The sequence below is a fragment of the Drosophila busckii genome, chromosome 3R (genome assembly GCF_011750605.1).
Source record: "Drosophila busckii strain San Diego stock center, stock number 13000-0081.31 chromosome 3R, ASM1175060v1, whole genome shotgun sequence".
Taxonomy (NCBI): Eukaryota; Metazoa; Arthropoda; class Insecta; order Diptera; family Drosophilidae; genus Drosophila; species Drosophila busckii.
Genome location: NC_046607.1, coordinates 15,866,492 through 15,887,533, shown reverse-complemented (window position 1 = coordinate 15,887,533; position 21,042 = coordinate 15,866,492). Strand labels below are relative to the sequence as shown.

The 21,042-nt window shown below is 38.9% G+C and overlaps 4 protein-coding genes across 4 annotated transcripts; 2 read left to right on the top strand and 2 right to left on the bottom strand.

Annotated features, from left to right (window-relative positions):
• Positions 1–4,101: 4,101 nt before the first annotated feature.
• On the top strand, positions 4,102–8,427 carry LOC108604223 (cytoplasmic polyadenylation element-binding protein 3). The gene is made up of 8 exons (XM_017993587.1): positions 4,102–4,954; positions 5,160–5,548; positions 5,810–5,946; positions 6,027–6,231; positions 6,287–7,017; positions 7,073–7,253; positions 7,309–7,694; positions 7,753–8,427. Exons 1-8 carry the CDS (start codon positions 4,630–4,632, stop codon positions 8,153–8,155), a joined length of 2,757 nt encoding a protein of 918 aa, XP_017849076.1. The 5' UTR covers positions 4,102–4,629; the 3' UTR covers positions 8,156–8,427.
• Positions 8,428–12,902: 4,475 nt separating this feature from the next.
• Positions 12,903–14,601, bottom strand: LOC108602198 (peroxisomal membrane protein 11C). The gene is made up of 4 exons (XM_017990247.1): positions 14,449–14,601; positions 13,455–13,819; positions 13,336–13,395; positions 12,903–13,276 (listed from the first exon to the last, which is right to left on the bottom strand). The coding sequence occupies exons 1-4, from the start codon at positions 14,515–14,517 to the stop codon at positions 13,060–13,062; spliced, it is 711 nt and encodes a 236-aa protein (XP_017845736.1). The 5' UTR covers positions 14,518–14,601; the 3' UTR covers positions 12,903–13,059.
• Positions 14,602–14,737: 136 nt separating this feature from the next.
• Positions 14,738–17,429, top strand: LOC108602117 (transcription initiation factor TFIID subunit 5). The gene is made up of 5 exons (XM_017990142.2): positions 14,738–15,085; positions 15,149–16,437; positions 16,493–16,793; positions 16,850–17,196; positions 17,256–17,429. The coding sequence occupies exons 1-5, from the start codon at positions 14,942–14,944 to the stop codon at positions 17,389–17,391; spliced, it is 2,217 nt and encodes a 738-aa protein (XP_017845631.1). The 5' UTR covers positions 14,738–14,941; the 3' UTR covers positions 17,392–17,429.
• A 212-nt stretch (positions 17,430–17,641) lies between these two features.
• LOC108604329 (transcription elongation factor B polypeptide 3) lies at positions 17,642–20,903 on the bottom strand. Its single transcript, XM_017993755.2, has 7 exons — positions 20,661–20,903; positions 19,686–20,297; positions 19,250–19,627; positions 18,969–19,192; positions 18,818–18,912; positions 18,561–18,760; positions 17,642–18,499 (listed from the first exon to the last, which is right to left on the bottom strand). The coding sequence occupies exons 1-7, from the start codon at positions 20,751–20,753 to the stop codon at positions 18,137–18,139; spliced, it is 1,965 nt and encodes a 654-aa protein (XP_017849244.1). The 5' UTR covers positions 20,754–20,903; the 3' UTR covers positions 17,642–18,136.
• Positions 20,904–21,042: the final 139 nt, after the last annotated feature.

Sequence of the window (21,042 nt, the reverse complement as noted above, 5' to 3'; positions counted from 1 at the left end):
CACAAAAGTTGATACAAAAACAGCAGCAGCAGCTGAAGATTGATTAATAAGCGTACAAAATAAAACAACAATTTATAAGCAAGATGTTGCTAATGCATAAATTGTATGCAATAACTTAACTTGGCGTAATGTGTGTGCAATACTGATATACCCTATTGTGCGCGCTAGCAAAGTGTATACAAATATGCATCATACGTCCCTTTGTACAAAAGAAAAAGCAACGCAGCTCGCAGACTCGCAGCCCGAGATAATACAGTGCGGAAAAAAGCGCGGGTTTTATTTTCACTTAGCACTCACACACACATATACACAGATACAGTGAGTGAAAGAGCTGGAGAGAGTATGAGGCATATTGAATGCCTGTTGACGGCTGTTTAAAAACTTCTCTGCCCTTATCTGCTTGACGCTATCTCAGTCTCACGCTTGCCACTGCCACATAACTGCGAGTGAGTTGCAGCTGCAAGCAAGAAAGAGCAAGAGCTACAGCGAGTAGGTTGCTGTGTCTGTCTGTGTATCATTCAGAGGCAGCAGCGGCAGCAAGTTGTACGCAGTGAAAGAATAACAACGACAGTGCGGGCAACAAAAGCGCACTGTGTGGCATCGGAAATGTTGCCGTTGAAACTGAAATGTCGCTCGAGCCTTGCTGCAAGCCAAGCGACGGCAACGGCGGCGGCAGCCACTGTCAGTGAGTTGCCTGAATTACGATATTGTTATTATTAAATGGATGTCTAACGCAGCGCGCCATAGAGCAGGAGTAGGCAACGACTGTTGCTGCTGCTGCTGCTGCATCTATTTGATAGTTGATTCAAAGCGTCATTTAATGCCTTGCATTCATATTGTGCACAATCTACATAAAGCAGAAGACACACACAAAGACACACACACATGGCGTTGCATGCAACACACACGACAGCGTGTCAAAGCACAAATCAAGTGCTGCTTGATGAAATGACGTTTAACATGCAACTCAATTTAATTTGCCTGGGCAGGCAATAGCACAACAACAGCGCAGGAGTGTGAGTGTGTGTGTGAGGCAGTCACAGCTGCGCTGTCTGCAACGCAGCGCGTGTTGCATACTTGTAGGCGCTGCAATTACGTGCCACAGCAGCAATCGTTTGTTCATTCGTTCGTACGTACGACCTGCAGGCATTTTGAATACCAAGCAATCGATTACAACGCCCACGCCAAACAGCACAGACTAGCATATAGCATAGCTATATATATATATATACATATATATATAGAAGTTGTTGCGTGCCAACTTGTGCCTTAGTCTAGAATTATTCGCATGTCCTTGCAATGCTTTTTAATTTGCAATATTAAACGCTCAATTGTTGCCGCAAGCAAAACAGTGAGAGAGAGAGAGACTGAGAACGCACGTGTTTTGTCTCTCTGTGTGTGCAACAAAAGGTTTTATGTTCTTTGCTGCTGCTTGCAACGTGTGCCACGTGCCATTAACAGACGAACTTGAAGTAATCAAATATCACTTGGCTGGGCTCAAAGTACTGTCAAGCACTAAATAAGCACTTAATAGATGAGCGAGTCGCTTCGCTTGTAAATCTGCAGCTATTGCCATAAATTGCTGCAATTTCAACGAGCGCAAACAAATTCAAATGCATTTTGGTCATAACTTTTATGCTTTATGTACATACCCCCGATATCGCTACTGCCCCCAAGTAGTTTTGCAGCATGTAATCGGCCATAAAAAATTACAACTGTGCATTAACCTTTTGCGCTTTACTGGTCACCAGAGGCAGCAGCGATAGAGACAGAGCGAGAGCCAACGCTTGTATTGCATTGAATCGCAGCAAGGACATCGTCTACATCGTCATCGAGCGCTTATCACAAACATGCCATCAAATTTTAATGTCAAACCCTTTTGGCCAACAGCTCCCTAGACCACACAGCAGCAGCAGCAGCAGCAACATCAGTAGCAACAGCAGCAGCAGCAACATCTAATAAGTGTTGTAAACGATGCAAACATAATAATTTGTAAGACTTTTGAAAGCGGAAACTTGTAATTTTGCTCAAACAGCCCCCCGACCATGTGCCCGCCTCTTCACATGTGTGTTCCATGCACTTAAATGCAGGCCAGAGAGTCAGTGCTCAGTACATTCCAATCGCAGTCAAGCGCTTGCCAAAAAAGAAAAGCTAAAAAAATGAAATAGCAGCAACGAAAGGAGCAAAGCAGCAGCAGCCAGAAGTCAAATGGACATTGGATAAATAACTACTGAGTTATGGTGCTGACTAGTTGGCTGCCTTTGCCTTGGCGGCGTCTCCCAGCTGCACTGACAGATTTCCAAATATCTTCATGTGGCAATCAGAATCGAGTTGAGCAGCCAAAATGCTTCAGCGTCGAGGACGAGGCAGACGCAACATTTTGTATATGCAGCAATGTTGCGTCTGCGTCATTCTTCGACGCTGGCCGCAAAGGACAACAGCAATGCAATCCTCAATATATATTGAAGTGTAGCTGGGTGTTGATCTAAATGGTTAAGATATTTTGTCGTCGCGCTTTTTATTGCATTTTCAATATGCTAAGCAAATGATTGCGTTTTCTTAAAGCAACTGTAGCCTCACTGAGTAACTAGTCGCTCTTTAGTGACTCTGCTGGCATTTCCTGTTAGCGCGCAGCTTTGCAGGATTTAGTGCTTAGCGTAGGATGCGAAGCAGATGCTTTGGGCTTGGCCTCGCCACTATAAAAATGACTTGAAGACTATTTGTAATTTGCATTCATTGACGCCGCCTTTTTATCGCTCTGACGTGCAAGGCTAGAAACAAACTGTAAAATCTACACCCACACACACAGACAGAGAGACACACACACACACACACAGCTAAATGTGTCAACAGGCAACGACAATGCTGACTTGTCCAGTAGACTTTAACACATGACACTGCCACACACATAGAGTCCTTAGTGTGTGGATGTGTGTGTGTGGCTCTTCCTGTGTGTGTGTGTGTGTGTTGGCATGCTTATGCCATTTCCGACTTTTCACGTACCTTCATCAAGTTGTCATTCAATTTTTAAATCCATAGCAAGTTTTGTACTTAACATAGTTGTGACAAGTTGACAAAAGCCTAAGTACACGACGCCTCCTTGCCACACACACACACACACACACACATACATAGAGCAGCTGCACGTCTGCAATTTGAGACTTGTTTAAAAGATTTTGGGCAACAATTATTCACATGTTTGTGCCTTAGCTTAATCTAAACGTAATGAGTTGTGCGCCATTTTGCGCTGAATTGTTTGTTGAGTGCCTGATAACAATATTTGCACTAATTTGGCATTTTTAAGTGTGCTCCACTGACACTTGATGCGCTTTTAATTGCGCCAAACGCTCGAGTTTACTTTTGCCACAACAGCAGGGGCAAGGACGAGAGCGAGGACGAGGGCATAGCTGTCTGCCTTGACTGTAGGGTGCGGGTGCGGATGCTGGCGCAATAGGTGGCAGCTGCTGCTGTCTGTGTGTGTGTGTGTCCTTTCTGTCTCGTGTCCTCGTGCGGTTGCCTTGCCAACTTGACTACGTTGTTGCAACTTTGGCTGCCGTCATGTGGCAAGAAATGCAAAAGATAAACGATTCATTAGTTGCCACAATAGTTGGCTGACTTTAATGGCAGCACACATACTTCATGTGTGTGTGTGTCTGTTGCACAATCAATGTTGCAGCTGCATGCAGCAATTTGATTAGCGCGCCTGCTTTTATTACAAAATTCAAATCTCACCCACACACAACTCACACTGAATTTTCTTGTTTGTTCTAGTACGAGACGCCTGACTGCAACGCTGCCGGCGGCGGCAACATGCGTGCCTTGAGCGGCGCCAGTGCCACCGATTTGTTGCACAAGCATTCGATTAGCTCATTGCTGGAGCAACAACACAATCAGGATCTGCTTGGCAGACGCAGCGATGTCAGCGATGGCTTCATATCATTCATAAATGGTAAGTGCTTCATATATATATTTTTTTTATATATATATTATTATTTATTATAGTAGGCGCTTAGTCGTTTCAGTTTAGTTGTTGTAGTTTCTTTGCGGGCTTTGCTCATGATAAGATCAGTTTCAATTTTATTTTGTTTGGGCTTGTATAGAAATTATTGTCATTGCGAAAAATTTGTTTTTCATTAAATACAAACCATATTTTTATGGTTCTTATTTATTCCTTTTTTTTGTCGAGTATACATATATTTGGAGCCAGTCGATCGGACCTATATAAATTTCAATAATTTTTTACTTTTTGAAGTCGGCGCACCACACATCAAATTATTATTCCGTATATATATTTGAATATATTCATTCAAGTGGCTTCAACTGGAATAATATATCACTCTTGAAATAAATTGCATAATAAGTGTATATAAAACGCCCACTTGCTGCTCCTTCAAGCCCCCAAATCAAGAACCAAAAAGGAAGCAAAAGGAAGCGCAATAAATTTTCAAGTAATAGAAAAATTTGTTTTAAAACCCAAAAGAGAGAAGTCCAAGAAAAACAGCAAGAAATTTTTTGTGTGTAAAGAAAAGTCGCAGAGTTTTTAGCATTCCAGAGCCTGTAAGAGCAAATAGAGATATTTGTTGTTGTTGTTGAGACAGAGAGAGAGAGAGACACGAAGAGAGAGATAGAATGCTGGGAATTGAGGAGCTGTATATGCGACAGGCGACAAGTCCGCTGCCAAGTGGGTCGCCCACGCAAGAGTCTTACGAGTTTGGCATTAACTATGACGGCAACCAGACCAGCCCGAGCAACAGCAGCAGCACAGCCGGCAACAGCGCTAGCAGCACCAGCAGCAGCAGCGCTCAAAATGAAGAAGACCTTGGCACCAAGACGGCAGCAGCAGCAGCTGGCAATGGCGATGGCGATGTCAATGGCGCACAGAACTTGGCCTACGACAACAATAATAATAATAATAACAGTAACAACAACAATAATGCAAGTCATAGCAATTGCAGTAAGTTAGACGAGCACACAGAGCAAACAGCTCTTCTTCTTCTTCTTCCCAAGCATATGCTTAATTTATTAGCCAGCAACATTTGCCTCTTTGAATATTTGCAAACTGCTTGAAAGCTCTGGCAATTGCCAATAGCTTTAGTTGTAGTTGTAGTTGTAGTTTTTGATTTATTGATGTCTCTGTATGTTTTGTGTTTGTGTTGCAGATCCAATCACACTGAACGATCTGCTTGGCTTGTGTGGCAGCAGCAACAACAGCAGCAGCAGCAATAGCAACAACAGCAGCGGAGCGACAAGCACAGCCCAGGCGACAACAACATCACCACCAGCCCTAACAACAGCAGCAGCAGCAACCAATCAGGCAGCTAGCATTGCAGGCGGCGGCGGCGCTGGAGGCAACGGCAGCAGCAGCAGCAGCAGCGGTGTAAACAACTTGCTACTTGGCAATGCGGCAACTGCTGCAGCTGCAGCTGTCGCTGCCACTGGCGATAGCGGTCAACTATTGGCGAATGCAGTCAACTATGCACCACTGACACCAAGCTCCACGCAGTCCTCGGCCTCGCCAGGCACCAAGTCAAGTTTTGATTACTTTCAGGTAAGTTTCGAAACGCTCGATTGAGAGCGACTATTGTAATTGCACTGAATTTGCACCAGAAAGAATCTCTCTAACTTTTATGCTTGTCTCTCTCTATAAAAAAAAAAAACTTGTATGTGGACACTCTCTATATATGATTTTGATTGAAATACATGCATATGCATACTACTGCATATATATGTATTTCATGTTGTTTGTGTGTGTGTTTGTTTATTTGATTTCTTTTCTTTCTTTCTTTTTTGGGTGAATTGGCGAACTTAGTTTGAAAATGTTGCACAAAGTAACCCACTTAAGGCTTTCCAAAGATCAAACATCAGCTTCGATTGCTCTGCACCCTTATCGCCAAGTACGCCTACATCTATTTACAACCGCTCCTTTCACAGTTCACCTTTAGTCAGGTAACGATAATTGCACTAATTTTTAATTTGCTATTTAAAGCTTTGTTTTCCTATTTTAATCTCGCTTAACGCCTTTGCAGTGACAGCAGTAATTCCTCTAGCGCCAATGGCCTGTCGCTGGACTCGATTAACATGTTATATCAGCAGCAGAGCTTCAACAATTTGAACAGCAGCAACAGTGGCAATCTGGGACTGAACTTACAAAACGATTCCACACGCTCCAACTCACCGGAGAGTCAGAATAGCAATCAGTCGATCAATGAGCCCAATCTGCTGGACATGATTGTAAGTTGCCCAAGCAACTAAGTTTGTTTATATATTAATTTTATTTAACTTGCAGAATCTGTTGTCTGTTAGCAGCAATAAGCTCGCCTCTATGCAACAGCAGCAACAATTGCAGCAGCAGCAACAACAGCAATTGCAGCTGCAGCAACAGTTGCAACAGCAACAACATCAGTCCCAACAACAGCAGCAGCAGCAGCAGCAACAACAGTCACAGCAGCAATTCGTTAATCTGAGCCGCAACTATGAACCTCAGCTGCTCAGTGGATCGCAGCATAGCTTTGATTTTGGCAACTCAAACGATTGCCTGAATCAGTGCAGCTTGGAGAACTTCACCACCGTTGATATGGAGTTGGCCAAATTGCAGAATTTGCAACGCATAAACACGTTGAAGCTGCTGCAAGCTCAAACCCAGCAAATGCCGCTGCTCAATCAGCTGCTGCAGAACTATGCGGGCAATATGCCAGCTGCTGGCAACTCGAACAATCTTAGCAACACTACAGCGCCCAGCTTAAGCAATCTGGTGAGCGGCACGGGCAGCAGCCTGCCGAATGTGTCATCGAATCCGAATGGCGTGGATGGCTCCAAGGATTGGCATTTGGATCGCGTTGCCAAGTTCTATAGGAGCTCGGCCTCAATGTGCGAGGCCACATGCACTTGGAGTGGCCAGCTGCCGCCACGCTCCCATCGCATGCTCAACTATTCGCCAAAAGTATTTCTGGGCGGCATTCCATGGGACATAAGCGAGCAGTCGTTGATACAAATCTTCAAGCCCTTCGGTTCCATAAGGTAGCAAGCTAAATTGAAAGCGAATTACAATTAAAACTTTTCTATGCATTTGCAGAGTTGAGTGGCCCGGCAAGGAGCAGCAAGCAGCTCAACCCAAAGGCTATGTCTACATTATATTCGAGTCCGATAAGCAGGTGAAGGCTTTGCTATCGGCTTGTGTGCTGCAGGTTGATGATTCCCACAGTGGCAGCAATTACTTTTTCAAAATCTCATCGCGTCGCATTAAATCCAAGGATGTAAGTTAAAAACTAAAGCAACCAACTAGCATTTAACTAACGTTACACTGCTTAGGTCGAAGTTATACCTTGGATTATAGCCGATTCAAACTTTGTGCGCTCCAGCTCACAGAAATTAGATCCCACTAAGACTGTCTTTGTGGGCGCCTTGCATGGCAAACTGACTGCCGAGGGTCTGGCCACCATAATGGACGATTTATTTGATGGCGTGCTCTATGCTGGCATCGATACGGACAAGTACAAATATCCCATTGGTTCCGGGCGCGTTACCTTTAGCAACTTTCGCTCCTACATGAAAGCCGTGTCGGCTGCCTTTGTTGAAATACGCACTACAAAGTTCACCAAGAAAGTGCAGGTGGATCCGTATTTGGAGGATGCCTTGTGTTCAATCTGTGGCGTGCAGCATGGACCCTACTACTGTCGCGAGCTCTCTTGCTTTCGGTATTAGCTTACAAGCTAGCAATCACTTCATTTTATTAACTTTTTGTTTACTTTGCAGTTACTTTTGTCGCAGCTGTTGGCAATGGCAGCATAGCTGCGATGTTGTTAAGAATCACAAGCCATTGACACGCAACTCCAAGTCACAGACTTTGGTAGGGATTGGACCCTCTTCGTCTTCCTCATCGCTGGCCTCGTCCAGCAATCGCTTGAACGTCGATCATAAGATGCAGCAACAGTCGCAGCTGCAACAGCAGCAGCAGCAACATCAGCATCACAATCATCAACAGCAAAAGCTGCTGCAACTTCAGCAACAACAGCAAAGCAACATGAATTTGTTATCGAATGCCACTGCCACTAATGCAGCGGCTACCTCATTGTACAATTATCAACAGCAGCAGCAACAACAACAGCAGCAGCAACAACAACAACAACAGCAGCAGCAACAACAACAGATGATCTAATGCCGTGGAGTGTCACTGTTTTAGCGTGCCATTTTAAAGTTCTTCAAGTCCAGCGTGGAATGTCATTTTGAATTTTAAGTGAATACCAAAACTTTGCACTTTTAGGCAAAAGAATAGAATGCTTTGCATTTCAGAATGTCAGTTAGACGAAAATTATTTGTCTTACACACACACATCCACAATCATCATTAATGTTAAAAAACAAATACATAAGATCGATCAGTAATGATGTTTATACTATACTAAGTATACGTATGCGTCTGTGTATCATATATGAAAAACAATTTTCTTCTAGGCTTAATCTGAGCGTTTCTCACATAATCTCTAAACACTCTCTACACCTACTCTACACCTTAGTTTTTGATAATCATGCTTACATATCAGCATTTGAAGCTGGCATTCGAATGCTAAACGATGCTCCCAGCAACATTTTTTCGATAAAGAGAACTGTTTTTCCTCTTTTTTGCACTTGTGCATTGCATTGACAACATTGCTTATGTTATATTAATATGATTTTTTTGTTATCATTATTGTTTATTATGCTATTGATCAGAAATTTCAAGTTTCTCTTTTTATTAGCAACATTTGAAGAATATATATAAGTTTATATATATTATTTGAAACTGTCCCGCGTACGTTTATAAGAAGAATTACAATTTTTAAGTAGAACTTTTAAAAATTGTGAATTTACATCTTAATCCTGAGTTTGTCATACTGAATATATATTGTTATGAGTTCGATTTTGTTTAGTTAATCTATGATTTTGTTAGCATTAGCATAATGCTTGATTGTTAAACTTTGTTTTAAGTGCCAACATATATTTCTTTCGAGGCCCAAAGCGCTTTATTTTGAGCCACACTAGTTTTATTACCAAATACTTTGTATAAACTCTTTAATTTTGTCTTACATATTTTTTGATGTAAATGGATGAGAAAGGATCTCGGTGATTTGTATGTAAGAGCGAAGTAATACATATTGTGCTTTAACAACGCTTTAATTTAAAAACCAACTTCATTGTACACAAACAAGAACACACTCACACTTATGAACATATTAAATATTTCAAACAAATATATGCTATAAAATAATTGTTTTCAACAAAGTTCGCTAAAGCTTTTTCTTTTAACCCCCCCAAACTCTAACAACTAAACTTTAACTGCTGCTTATTTTATTTAGTCAAATATCAAACGTTTAATGGAATCGAATTTAAGACAAAAAAACAATCAAATTACTTTATCATGCAACAATTTAAAAATAATATACATATATGAAAGACATATGTATGTAAAAATGGTTACAGTTGCATTCTAAGCCTAATAGCATGAAAACGCATAATTATTTTTATTATATTATAATTATTATTTGTAAGCCAAGTAACTAGACTAACATAAGAAAGTGTTAGAGAAGATCATGCATGCAAGCATTAAGAACCTACAGGGATTTTATGGTAGTCTTTGAAAAAAAAAAACTAAAACCAATATTATTATATACTATATAGGTGACATGCAAATAGTTGAATTGTTTAGTTTTGTAACAGACCTAAAACAATAATAAGCAATTTTTAAATCAATAACAAATGAAAACAACATCGTAATGAAACGCGGGTTTAGGATTAACTTGAATGCCTCTTAGTATAACGGTTTCTGTTGTAGCGCCTAGCTTATTTCTAGTTTCTGTTGCCTAGAAACTCGGATCTGATTTGTTTGGCAAATAACTACATTTTTGTTGTTGTATAAAACATAATAATATTTATATATAAATAAAATTTACAAATTGCTAGACAATTAACGTGCATTATAGTCAATACAAATAATTATAATATACACACTTATAGTATTATTAAACCCTTAATCCCTAACATATGCCTTTGATAGAAACAAAAACAAAATACGCAAAGCAGATCAAATCACAACTACTCAAATCGCTTTAAACGAAAACCACAAATCAAAATGCTTATATATACACCAAGAACATTGCCTAATTATAAAAACCATTGCATTAATGAAAACATACACAAGTTAAATTGTCGTAACACATACATAAATAAATATATTTACCAAATGAAAAAAATTAAAAAAAACAGATAATACATATATCAACTATTTAACAAATGAACAAATATACATACACACGATTATACATATTAACAAAAACCTATATACATATACAATAAATATATTTAATTTGTATATATTGAACACACATTTGTATACATAAACACATATATAAAATGGTGCTTTAGCTGAATGAAAATATATAGATATATATACATATATATACTAACAATTAAACATAAGACTAACCCTGAGACGAAGAGATAAACAAAACTTATACTACTTCTAAATAATTTCTTAATGAACACATTTTAAGCCAATATATTTTACAAAAGTTATAATAAATAACTGTTGCTTTGGCAGCGTCTTTTTATTAACAATAAACAATTGGATTTAAAACGTGTTTTAACGCATGTAACTTAAGCAATTTCAACAACTTAACAATTTTTGATTCTGTCAACACACACATACTAAATACACATTATTTAATAAATTACTAACTCTAAATACTAAGACATAAACACAGGCAGGCTTAACTTTTAAATAACTCAAATTTATATACTTTTACCAAGCGAAATTAAAACTAAAACAAAACTAACAACTAACAAACAAAATCTATACATTTTTAAGCGAAGTTTTTATTGCTACTCAAAAGCCCCATAATTGGTACTTTAAACTCGAAAGTCATAAGCATAAATGCATATGTATATCTTTTTACTTTAATGTTTTTAACGCTTTTAGAAGGCTCAACTGAATGGCGTTTTTAAAAATATATAAAAACATACAAAAAAAAACAAAGGATTTTTAACATTTTTCACACAGCTTTCTAATACAATTGTTTTTAAAATAATTTAAAATAATGTATCAATGAATTGAATAAAACGAAATGTAATGGAACCAAAATCGAACGCTTCCCACGCAAATAAAAACCGATAATACATAAAAAAACAAAAGAAAACAAATGGTAGAACAAATTAAAACTAAATATATAACAATATATATTTAATAAACACATTGCATACATACTAAGTATTAAGCATTAAATACGATTACTAACAATAACAATATACTAATAATATATTTTTAAAATCAGCTAAGGTGAAAGTGAGTTATACAGAACAAATTACCTACTTATACTCTCTATAAAGAATATCTCTAAAAACAAAACGCATTAACCTAGACTCTGGCTAAACGTATACACTTTCTAGCTATATTTTTAATACAAAATACATAAACAAAAAAACACAAGCGATATGTGAAACACATTTTGGGGGATCATAAGCAAATAAAATCATTTGCAAATTGAATTTTTAAAGATTGAATGTTGAGATTAAAAAATAATAAACGAAACATGCAATAAGAATGGTTTTTAACAAGACTATTATTATGAATAAATAAATACATATACAAATGAATATATATATAAAATAATTAGTTATATTATAACATTAATAACGATGAGCAAAACTAAGCTTTTAATGCAATAATCAAGTACCACATACAAACATATATATTTTAATAATGTACTATGACTTTGCAGAAAGTTAGAGACAGACATAAGCTAATGCAAGTTCATATTGTTAAAGCATAGCAAAAAGTATTAGAATTATTATTGGGGAAACTAAAACACCCAAAAAGGATTCTAATTGATTTTCCCACCTTAAGTATAGGAATATATAAACAACAAAAGATTACTGCAGTGCCATTTTAAATAGCTTCCAAATAAGTAAATTATAAAATATTTATATATTATATACATACATACATATACAATAATGTTATTATATACATGCAATACATCACATACATACACACAAATACGTAAATAATAGTATATTTGAGGCATACACCTATTTATATATTTCAAAAATATTGTTATGATCTAAAGTTCAAATTGCAGTTACAGTTATAAATGTAAGCGGGCGTATATAAGGCAAATGGAACATAGTTGAACATATTTTGAGTGCAGAAACAATTTTCCAAGAACTTTTTAATGCTTTTCAATTGTTTATTTGTATTCAAATGTATACGAGCATACAATAATACACATACATACAACATATATAATTATTATGGACTTAGTTAGGCATATTAACCAATTAACGAAACCCAATATACCAAAAAAAAAAAAAACTAACAACAACAATTTTATAAATAAATGCGCTTAAAGGGAATGCAAAAATAAACAAAATATAATATGAGTAATACTAGCTACTCACACTATTAAATAACAACAATTTTATCAATGTATTTGTACATTTCACACATACATACTTATAAATGAGCTTATAACGAAGGCAAAACCCAAGTTAATATGTATTTACATAGCAGCTAAAAAAGAACAGCCAACATTTAAAACATATACAAGATCAGGTGTATATAGTACTATATACTGCTCAGCTATGTCATATACCAAAAGTTTTTTAAGCGCGCGTTATGCACATTACATACATACATATAAAAACAATAATCTTGACTGCTTAACTGACAAATCGCACATAAAACTAAAACGACATTTAAAATAATTTACGTATGTATGTATGTCAAGTGTATTGAAAACCCTCAAAGAGACGACAATATTATATGAGCCTGTAAACTAAACGCAAACTAATATTATGTACTATTGTGTAAACAAATGAACAAAGCTGATAATAAAGGACACACAGACCAAACAATGATATTTTCTTTATATATTACAAAATGCACATTGCCTGGTTTGATACGTTTATATTTCGGTGCTTATAATATACATTAAAAACTAGCTAGTGCTTCACTTTATACAAATTTTCACAATTAATGGCTTAGAACCATTTGCTTTTTATAAATTCCATAATACGTTATTAATGCCGACTATTTGTTTAGTTTTCTCTTGGCAAATATTTGATAAATGCCCAGGCCGGCGGACAGTGTGCCAATAGCTCCAACCTGGAATGTGGACAGTTTGCCACCCCAGAGGTATCCTTTCGGTAAAGTGCTAGCAGCATGTACAAAATCCAATGATATGCGCACAATAGAGATAAGTTCAAGGCGATGTTTGGCCATGGCTTTTGTATCAATATTAGTGGCACTGTAAAGAGTAAAATTAAATGAAGTTTAGGTTCTGTTAAGTTTAGATTTGATACTTACGCAGTTAGCTTATGACTTTGATTGAGTTTCTCCTGATTTAGCCAAAAGTTACGCAAAGTGCTGTTCATAGAAAGTACATTTAATAAAAGATCTTTAAGTTAGCTTTAAATAAAACTTACCGCATTAGATTCAAATAAACTGACAGCACCCAAAATACTGAATTTAAATTATCCCAATTATCGGCGTGCCTAACATCCACAATCTTATGCTCCGACAGCCAACATATCTTTTCAATAGGATAATAAAGCAAGTCAACAATATTCGCTGTTACGCCTAGCATCGCCATAATACGATCAGGCTCCTTATCTCCCAAGCCATATTCGAGGGCATACTGTATCATAGGTATATCATCAATCAGCCGCAGCGTTGCACGCGCTCCAGATATCTTGGAGCTGGCAATCGCATAGCGTTTGGCCAAGTCCGGATTGTGTTTCGCATGGTAGCCAGCTACCAGCTTTGCGCTATAGCACAAGGCCTTCATTACCTGCGAATGGAAAATTTTGTATATTAGCTTTTATTATTGATGACCTTATTTTGCACTTTACTGCATTTTGTAAAACAGCTTTGTTGTCACAAAGAGATAAAATATGATAAGAGATAGGAAGAACACTAAAAATGCCACAATCATCTTAATGGTTTAATATCTACTCGAGTGCTTTCGGTTTCAGCAAGTCTACTTATATACGACTTTTGTTTACATTGACATTATAACTTATTGTTTACTTCATTGTTTGTTTAATAGCCCTGTAATCATATATTTGGGTTAATTTATATGACAACAAGCGTTAGAATCAATAAACACCTGTACACGCTTGTCATGGTAACACCCACCTCAGCCCCATACTCATAACTTATCTGATTGATATTATATTGGCGTAACGCTAGACTATAGCTGTTGATTAACAGAGTTGGTATCAATACATATCAGTGAAAGCTCAAAGAGGTAAGAGGCAATGTTCAAAAACTCAAGGTCCCAAGTAGCATCAAACCGGTAAATACGTATCCGAAACATATCTTAAACCTGTTGATAGCCCAAAAAAGCCACAGGGCCAGTTTCTTGTAGCCACGATGCATATTTCAAATATCTATTATTAAACTACATTAAATATATACCTTATCACGACCGCCATACGAATCAATGATATCACAGAATTCATTTATAAACTTTGTAGTACTGGTCATATTTTTGTATACTTATTGCCTCGTAGTATATTGCAGGAAAACGAAAATAAATAAAACAGAGCGGGATTGGCACTAAACAACAAAATGGACTGGCACTTTTAATCAGCTGTTTTCGTTGGTCTATTAATAACAGTAAATATAGTATATACTGTCATTAGCACGTACAATCCACCATAATAGCATGTGAGCAGTGCAATTATAAGAAATCAACATTAGTGCAAGCGAGACGCCAGATGTTTCGATACTTGCGTGAGTAGTTTAGTGCCTTTTCGCATTCGCACACTGTCTGTCGATATTTTTGACTCGCCTATCGATGAAGCTAAGCAGCTGAGTGATTGTGTTTGTGTATTTAGTGAATGGCTGAAACAAACAACCGATTTGCAGGACGGGATTAGGATTAAAATAAAGGACCACGAGCGGAAATATGAGTTTGCCGAATGCAAACAACAATAATCATGCATCGTCACCCATCTACAACAATAGCAACAAGTCTGTCATAAAAAAGAGTTCAAAAACCGATTTGATGCGAGCGGCGGTCGGTTTGTTGCTAAAGCAAAAGAATTATGTGGTAAGTATACATTTATGCACACGCCCGAATAAATGACGCTCAAATTACATTTCATAATTGCAGGGAAATGAAAAGCTAAGGCGATCCGATTTCGTACTAATGCAAAACAAAAATCAATTTGGGGTAAACAAAATGCTGGACTCTGATCTGCATGGCGGCAATAGTTTCAGTTATTCGAATGTGCAGGTGATAACAAATAATCAACACATGGTGGATCAGCAATTTGGCCGCTTTTCGCAATTTGTGGAAGCGCAGCCAGAGCCACTGCGTGTTGAAATGAAACGTTTCTATGCGCCCATGCTGTGCCATTTGTACCTTGAGCTGCTAAAAGCGCGCGAACCCAAAGGCGCTGTGGAATTTCTGAAGAAATATGCACATTTGGTGGCACCAGTTGATCTCTATGATGCACCAATGCCCACCAAGATCAATGGCTGCTCTGTGATGAGTGAATCGCAATTGTCAGCAACACCCGATTTCCACATACGTTTTGCGCGCGAAGCACAGGAATCTGGCGACGCAGAGCTGGATTACTTTATGAAGTTGGTACAAATACTGTCCAGTTGCACAAAGCTGGAAGCGGCTGAGGCAGATGCCACAGTAGCACATTTTCGTGGCTCTAAGTATGAGTTGCATACAACATCACTGGTGATGGACAGATTATGTTCGTTTCTGCAACAGCGTGGCCATGTGCTAATTATGAATTTAATATTCAATTGGCTGCATATACACATAGTGGACAATGAACAGTCACTCAATACTGAAGATCATCTGCTGGGCACTGCTGAAGAAATGGATGCGACTGAAGACATTGATCCTGAAGAACATGCACCTGTCACTTTTATCAACCGCAGCGAGCACATCAAGTCTAGCAAGAATCCCAAGAAGCGCCCTGCTGAGGAGTCTACCATTAAACTGGAGGCTGAGATTAAATCAGAGTGCAAGTCTGTGGTTGAGACCGATGGTGCGACAGCAGCTGCTGCACCTGGTGCTGATGATAAGACAAAGATTAACATTGATGCTTGCCTGCTTACACTTAATACATGCTCTGCGGAAATACTGAAAGCACAAGTGGAAATGCCACGTTTCTACAAAATCAACGAACGCTCACGTGGACTCAGCTCAACGCATTTGGATGCAAGCGAGTGTCATATGCTGGCGGGCTTTGATAACTCTGCCGTACAGATCTGGCAGCTAAATCAGCAAAGTTGTCAAGGCAAAAGCTTTTATAGACTGGCGTCGCGGGCACAATGCTCCTGGGAGCTAAACAATTGCTCAGATGAGGAGCTGGAAAGCGATGAGGAATCACCCTACAGCGAGGAGCAGCAGCGCACCAAATATGCAGACAACTCATTGTAAGTATAACACCAAACATATTTGAAGTAGATTTTAATTAAATTTATTTTGTAGCAATGAGTATGGCGGCTTGATGCTGCGTGGCCATACCAGCGGTGTCACCACTGTGCGTTTTTCAGCTCATTATCCTGTGTTCTATAGCGCTTCGAAGGACTGTACCTTTCGCTGCTGGCGTGCCAGTAATTTGGAATGTGCTGCCATTTATCGCAGTCATAATTATCCCATCTGGTGCTTGGATGAGAGTCCCTTAGGTCAATATGTTGTGACAGGCTCAAAGGACTTGAGTGCACGCCTCTGGAGCTTGGAGCGCGAACATGCACTCATCATATATGCTGGGCATACCCAAGATGTTGAGGTGAGTGACTTACATAACGTTCAATCGGATTATTACTAATTTATTTGATTTGGCAGTGCATACGCTTTCATCCCAATGGCAATTATTTGGCCACAGGCTCAGCGGATCATTCAGTTCGTCTATGGTGCACAACTAGTGGCAAACTTATGCGCGTGTTTGCCGATTGCAAACAAGCTGTTACTAGTCTAGCTTTTAGTAGCGATGGCAAAATGCTGGCCGCTGCCGGTGACGAGTCAAAGGTGCGTATTTTTGACTTGGCGGCTGGTGCACAGCTCTGCGAGCTTAAGGATCATACTGCTAGCGTTAGCTCTGTAGCCTGGAGTACGCAAAGTCAACAATTGGCCACAGTCTGCACTGATGGCAGTCTAAGACTTTGGGACGTTAAGAAATTAACGACCATGAGGTAAAATTTTTTAATAATCTTTTCCTTTACTCTATTTGATTGCTTTTTGCTTTTTACAGTGATAGCAGCAGCTACTCATCATCTTCATCATCGTCAGCTACAACGAATCGTCTGTTAACTATGAATAGTTCCTGCCAGCGCTTGATCGATGTTTACTATGGACGTAGCAAAACGCTTTATTGCATAGGCACTTAAAAAACATAACTGAATTTGCATTTGTTTTTAAAATAATTTATTTGTAATAAGTCTCTCTATAATAAGTATTACTGTTACTATCAAATTGATCAACGTGTTTGCTTTTTTGTTTACAATTTTTAACAAATTTTAAAATAGATATTTAGGTATATATATTTGCTTTTGTATATGTGATGTTACAAAAAGTTATTTGCCAACTAAAGTATTTTGCATCAGCTTAAAAAGTATAAATATTAAATAATAATAATGAAACGCAATTGATTATGAAGCCTATATAATTGCTAAACATAATTGAACGAACAAAATTTTGGACACTCACACAGCCCATTAAAACAAAACACAATTTTTTTAAACTTAAAGTAAAATGAATGTATCTCACATACAAACAATTAGTTGAGAATAAGTTTACAATTTGAAATGTACGAAATATTTGAGGATAACCCTAATCTACTCATACGTTTTTATAATGTATGTGACTCACAAACAATTAGTTGAGAATAAGTATACAAATTTGGATATATGAATATTTTAGGACAAAACTAGACTATTCGAAGTTTTTACTTAATATATGTATATAAATGTGGATGAATAACTAAAAGTAATCGGAGCTAGAGTAGGTGTTTCTCATTTAGCTCTTCCAACGTCCGCGAATAATTTATAGGTGTATATAAATTGGAAGTCCTGCTACTAATCTTCCCAGTTGCTATTAAAATGAGTATATTGATTGTATATAAATTGACGTGTGCTAGCGCTTGCGGCGCATGAACTGCAAAGTTTTAGCCATTAAAGGAGCTTTCTTGGAACGCATTACAGATCCAACCTGCGCGTGGTCACGTGTTGCGCCTATAACACGCAGTCTAGCATCGCCCACTTTGGCTGCATTTGGCGTAACACTAGACAAGGCTGCAACGCGCGCCGCTGGCGTGGCTATCAGCTTGCGATTGGTGCCATATTGCTCCTGTTTGCGTTGCACATTGCGAGGTGGTTTCACCATAGAGTCTACAAACGCTAATTGTGTTTTACGCACAGGCGCTTCGGTTATTTTTTGGGAGGCCTTGATGCTTTCGGCAAGATTGCTTAGCTTGCGTTCCTTCTCCTCCTCGCAGCGCTATTATTTGGACAAAAAGTTGAATAAACTTTGATTTGGCAATTGTTTAATTTTTAAATACCAAAAACATTTCACGCCATGTTTCCATTTCCTCTCTGCGCTGACTGCGACAGTGTCGCTGTACATGTTGTTGCCACAGTCCATCGCTGTCTTCCATCAAATACGGATTATATTCTTCAACATTGAGCAACTGATATGGCGTAGCACGTTCCAGCACTGGTCGCAACACCTCAAAGGGCACGCCCCCTGTGTATTCCAAAGCTGCAATACAAACAATTAATTAACCTGCTTTCTTTATAAACAGTGCCAAGGCCATACCATCAATGTTCTTTTGCAGCACACGTACGCATAAATCAAATAATGAAGGCACTTGTAAAATTTGTCCTGTTCTAACACCTGAGTAGATTTTGGTTCTGCAGAAGGAAAGTTTAAGTTACACTTTAATTAAAATTAAATTTTTGAAACGCACCGCATTGTTTTAGACGAAATGCCTGCTGCCAGCGCTTCCGATTCATTAAAGTTACGTGGCATGCGATGGGTACTGCTACTACCTTGTCCCTGATTAAAAACTACATCCATCACAGTTTGATTAAGCGGCATGGGCTTGTAATTATTAGATATAGTAGGGAGTTCCAATGCAATGCTGGGATCCAAGGGCTCTAGTTTGGCGGTGGGTGCAAGCAATTCAGGCTTCTGCAATAGCCAAAAGTCAACTTAATAAATTTCTTAATATTTATTCTTTTTACTTACTTTTGTGCTTGTATGCTTGCTGCCGTTGCTTATAGCGTGCGTGCGTTTAAGCACAGTGGAGCTGGAGGCTCCATTGTTGTTTGATGTGGATTGTTGTGAAGGCTTGTGGGGTGACCTGAGTTTGGTAGATATTTTCTTGCTGCTGATGGGCATATTAAGCATGCCCAGCACATCACCAAAGTTGGCACCCAAGCTGGAATCAAATTCATCAGCTGAAGCTGGTTCTTCTTTTGGCTCAACTTTTATTTTTGGTATTTTTGTTTTCGGCGAGCTTGCATCTACTGGTTGTGGACTGCGTGAGCGCTTCGTTGATTTATGGGAAGACTTATGTTTGTCTGACTTTTCTTTGATGGGCTTTTCATCCTTTTCGGTCTTGACCTAATCGAAAAATAAAAAATTAGCTCGTTGTGGTAACAGTTTAAGTAATTAGGCTTGCCTCTTTGCTTTTCTCATGCTTGGACTTGCTGTGAGAGCTATGATGGTGATGTTTGCCATTCTCAGTGCTGCTTTTATGACTGCTGCTGGGTTTTACCGCAGCCACGTCGTTGGATTCTTTAGACTTGTGATGCTGTTCTCTGCTAGTTTTTTGCTCCTTATGCTCTTTATCGTGATTGTTACTCTTATGCTTCTTGTGGCTGCTCTCCGATCTGCTCTTTGAGTGTGAGCTGTGGCTTTTACTGCTACTGCTGCTGGTAGGTTTGCTGGATCTTGAATGCCGCTCATCATGCTTGGATTTGTGCCTGTGTCGGGACTCTTCGACTCCTGAGGAATTACCGCCTTTGTTCTCTTGATCTTGATCCTCTTCACTGGAGCGTTGTCCGTTCGATCTGCTTGAGTCTTCTTCGTGGCTGCTGCTAGTTGTTGTTGCTAATGCGGGCTCCTCTGCAGCTGCAACCATTGCTTTCCATTTTGTAACTAGAGTCTTAGCAGCAACGCCGACCTCGCCGTTAATCTTGCGTAGCGCATTAACCGTTTTTCCAATCCCCGTCTCCTGCAGATGCTCGAATTTGATGGGCAGGTTAAATAGCTTTGTGATGCAGTGCATCAGCTGTGAGGGCAGGTAGTGAGCAGATTAAGCAGCAGGTATAGATTAATGGGCACACTAAATAATAAAGGTCAATGCTCAAAAAGAGACACACACACACAACCAGACTGATTGTCTATGTATATGTATGTACGTAGGTAAACAGTATAGCAAGGTAAATAACGGAAGCATATGGTGGAGGGGGATTTATGTAAATATGTATATATGCAGACACAAATTATATGTAATGCATTGTGTAAGTAAATGTTGGTTCTTTGCAGAAAGCAAGAAACTTGCTGTTAGATTGCATGGGGAAATTACACAAGTGGCTGAAACAGCTTTGTCACAGTGCTTTCCCAATGTCTGCAGTATGGGAGAAAAACTTACGCGTGTCTCATCCTCGCCGTGGCTGTTGCGTTCAATGGAACGCTGGTAATGGCGTACAACTTCGGCCAGATTGCTTGTGGACGTGGACGTCATCCCGTTAGACGAGTCTTTGCTACCCGGCGCACTATCACAATAATTCGGCTTACGCTATAAATTGTAAAAATGGCAAACACACATTTGCTGAACAACAATACACACACGCACACACACACACAAGCACGCACACACAAATAGCTTTGGATATTCTGGCAACACGCTTGTGGCCTGTCAGCTGACAGTTGCTTATCGATATCGATAGTATCGCAAGGTGTTAGAGTGAAAATACCGATTACAATGCCTGCTCATTCGTAACTTGGCGTAGCGTGTGTAATTCGCGGTAAGA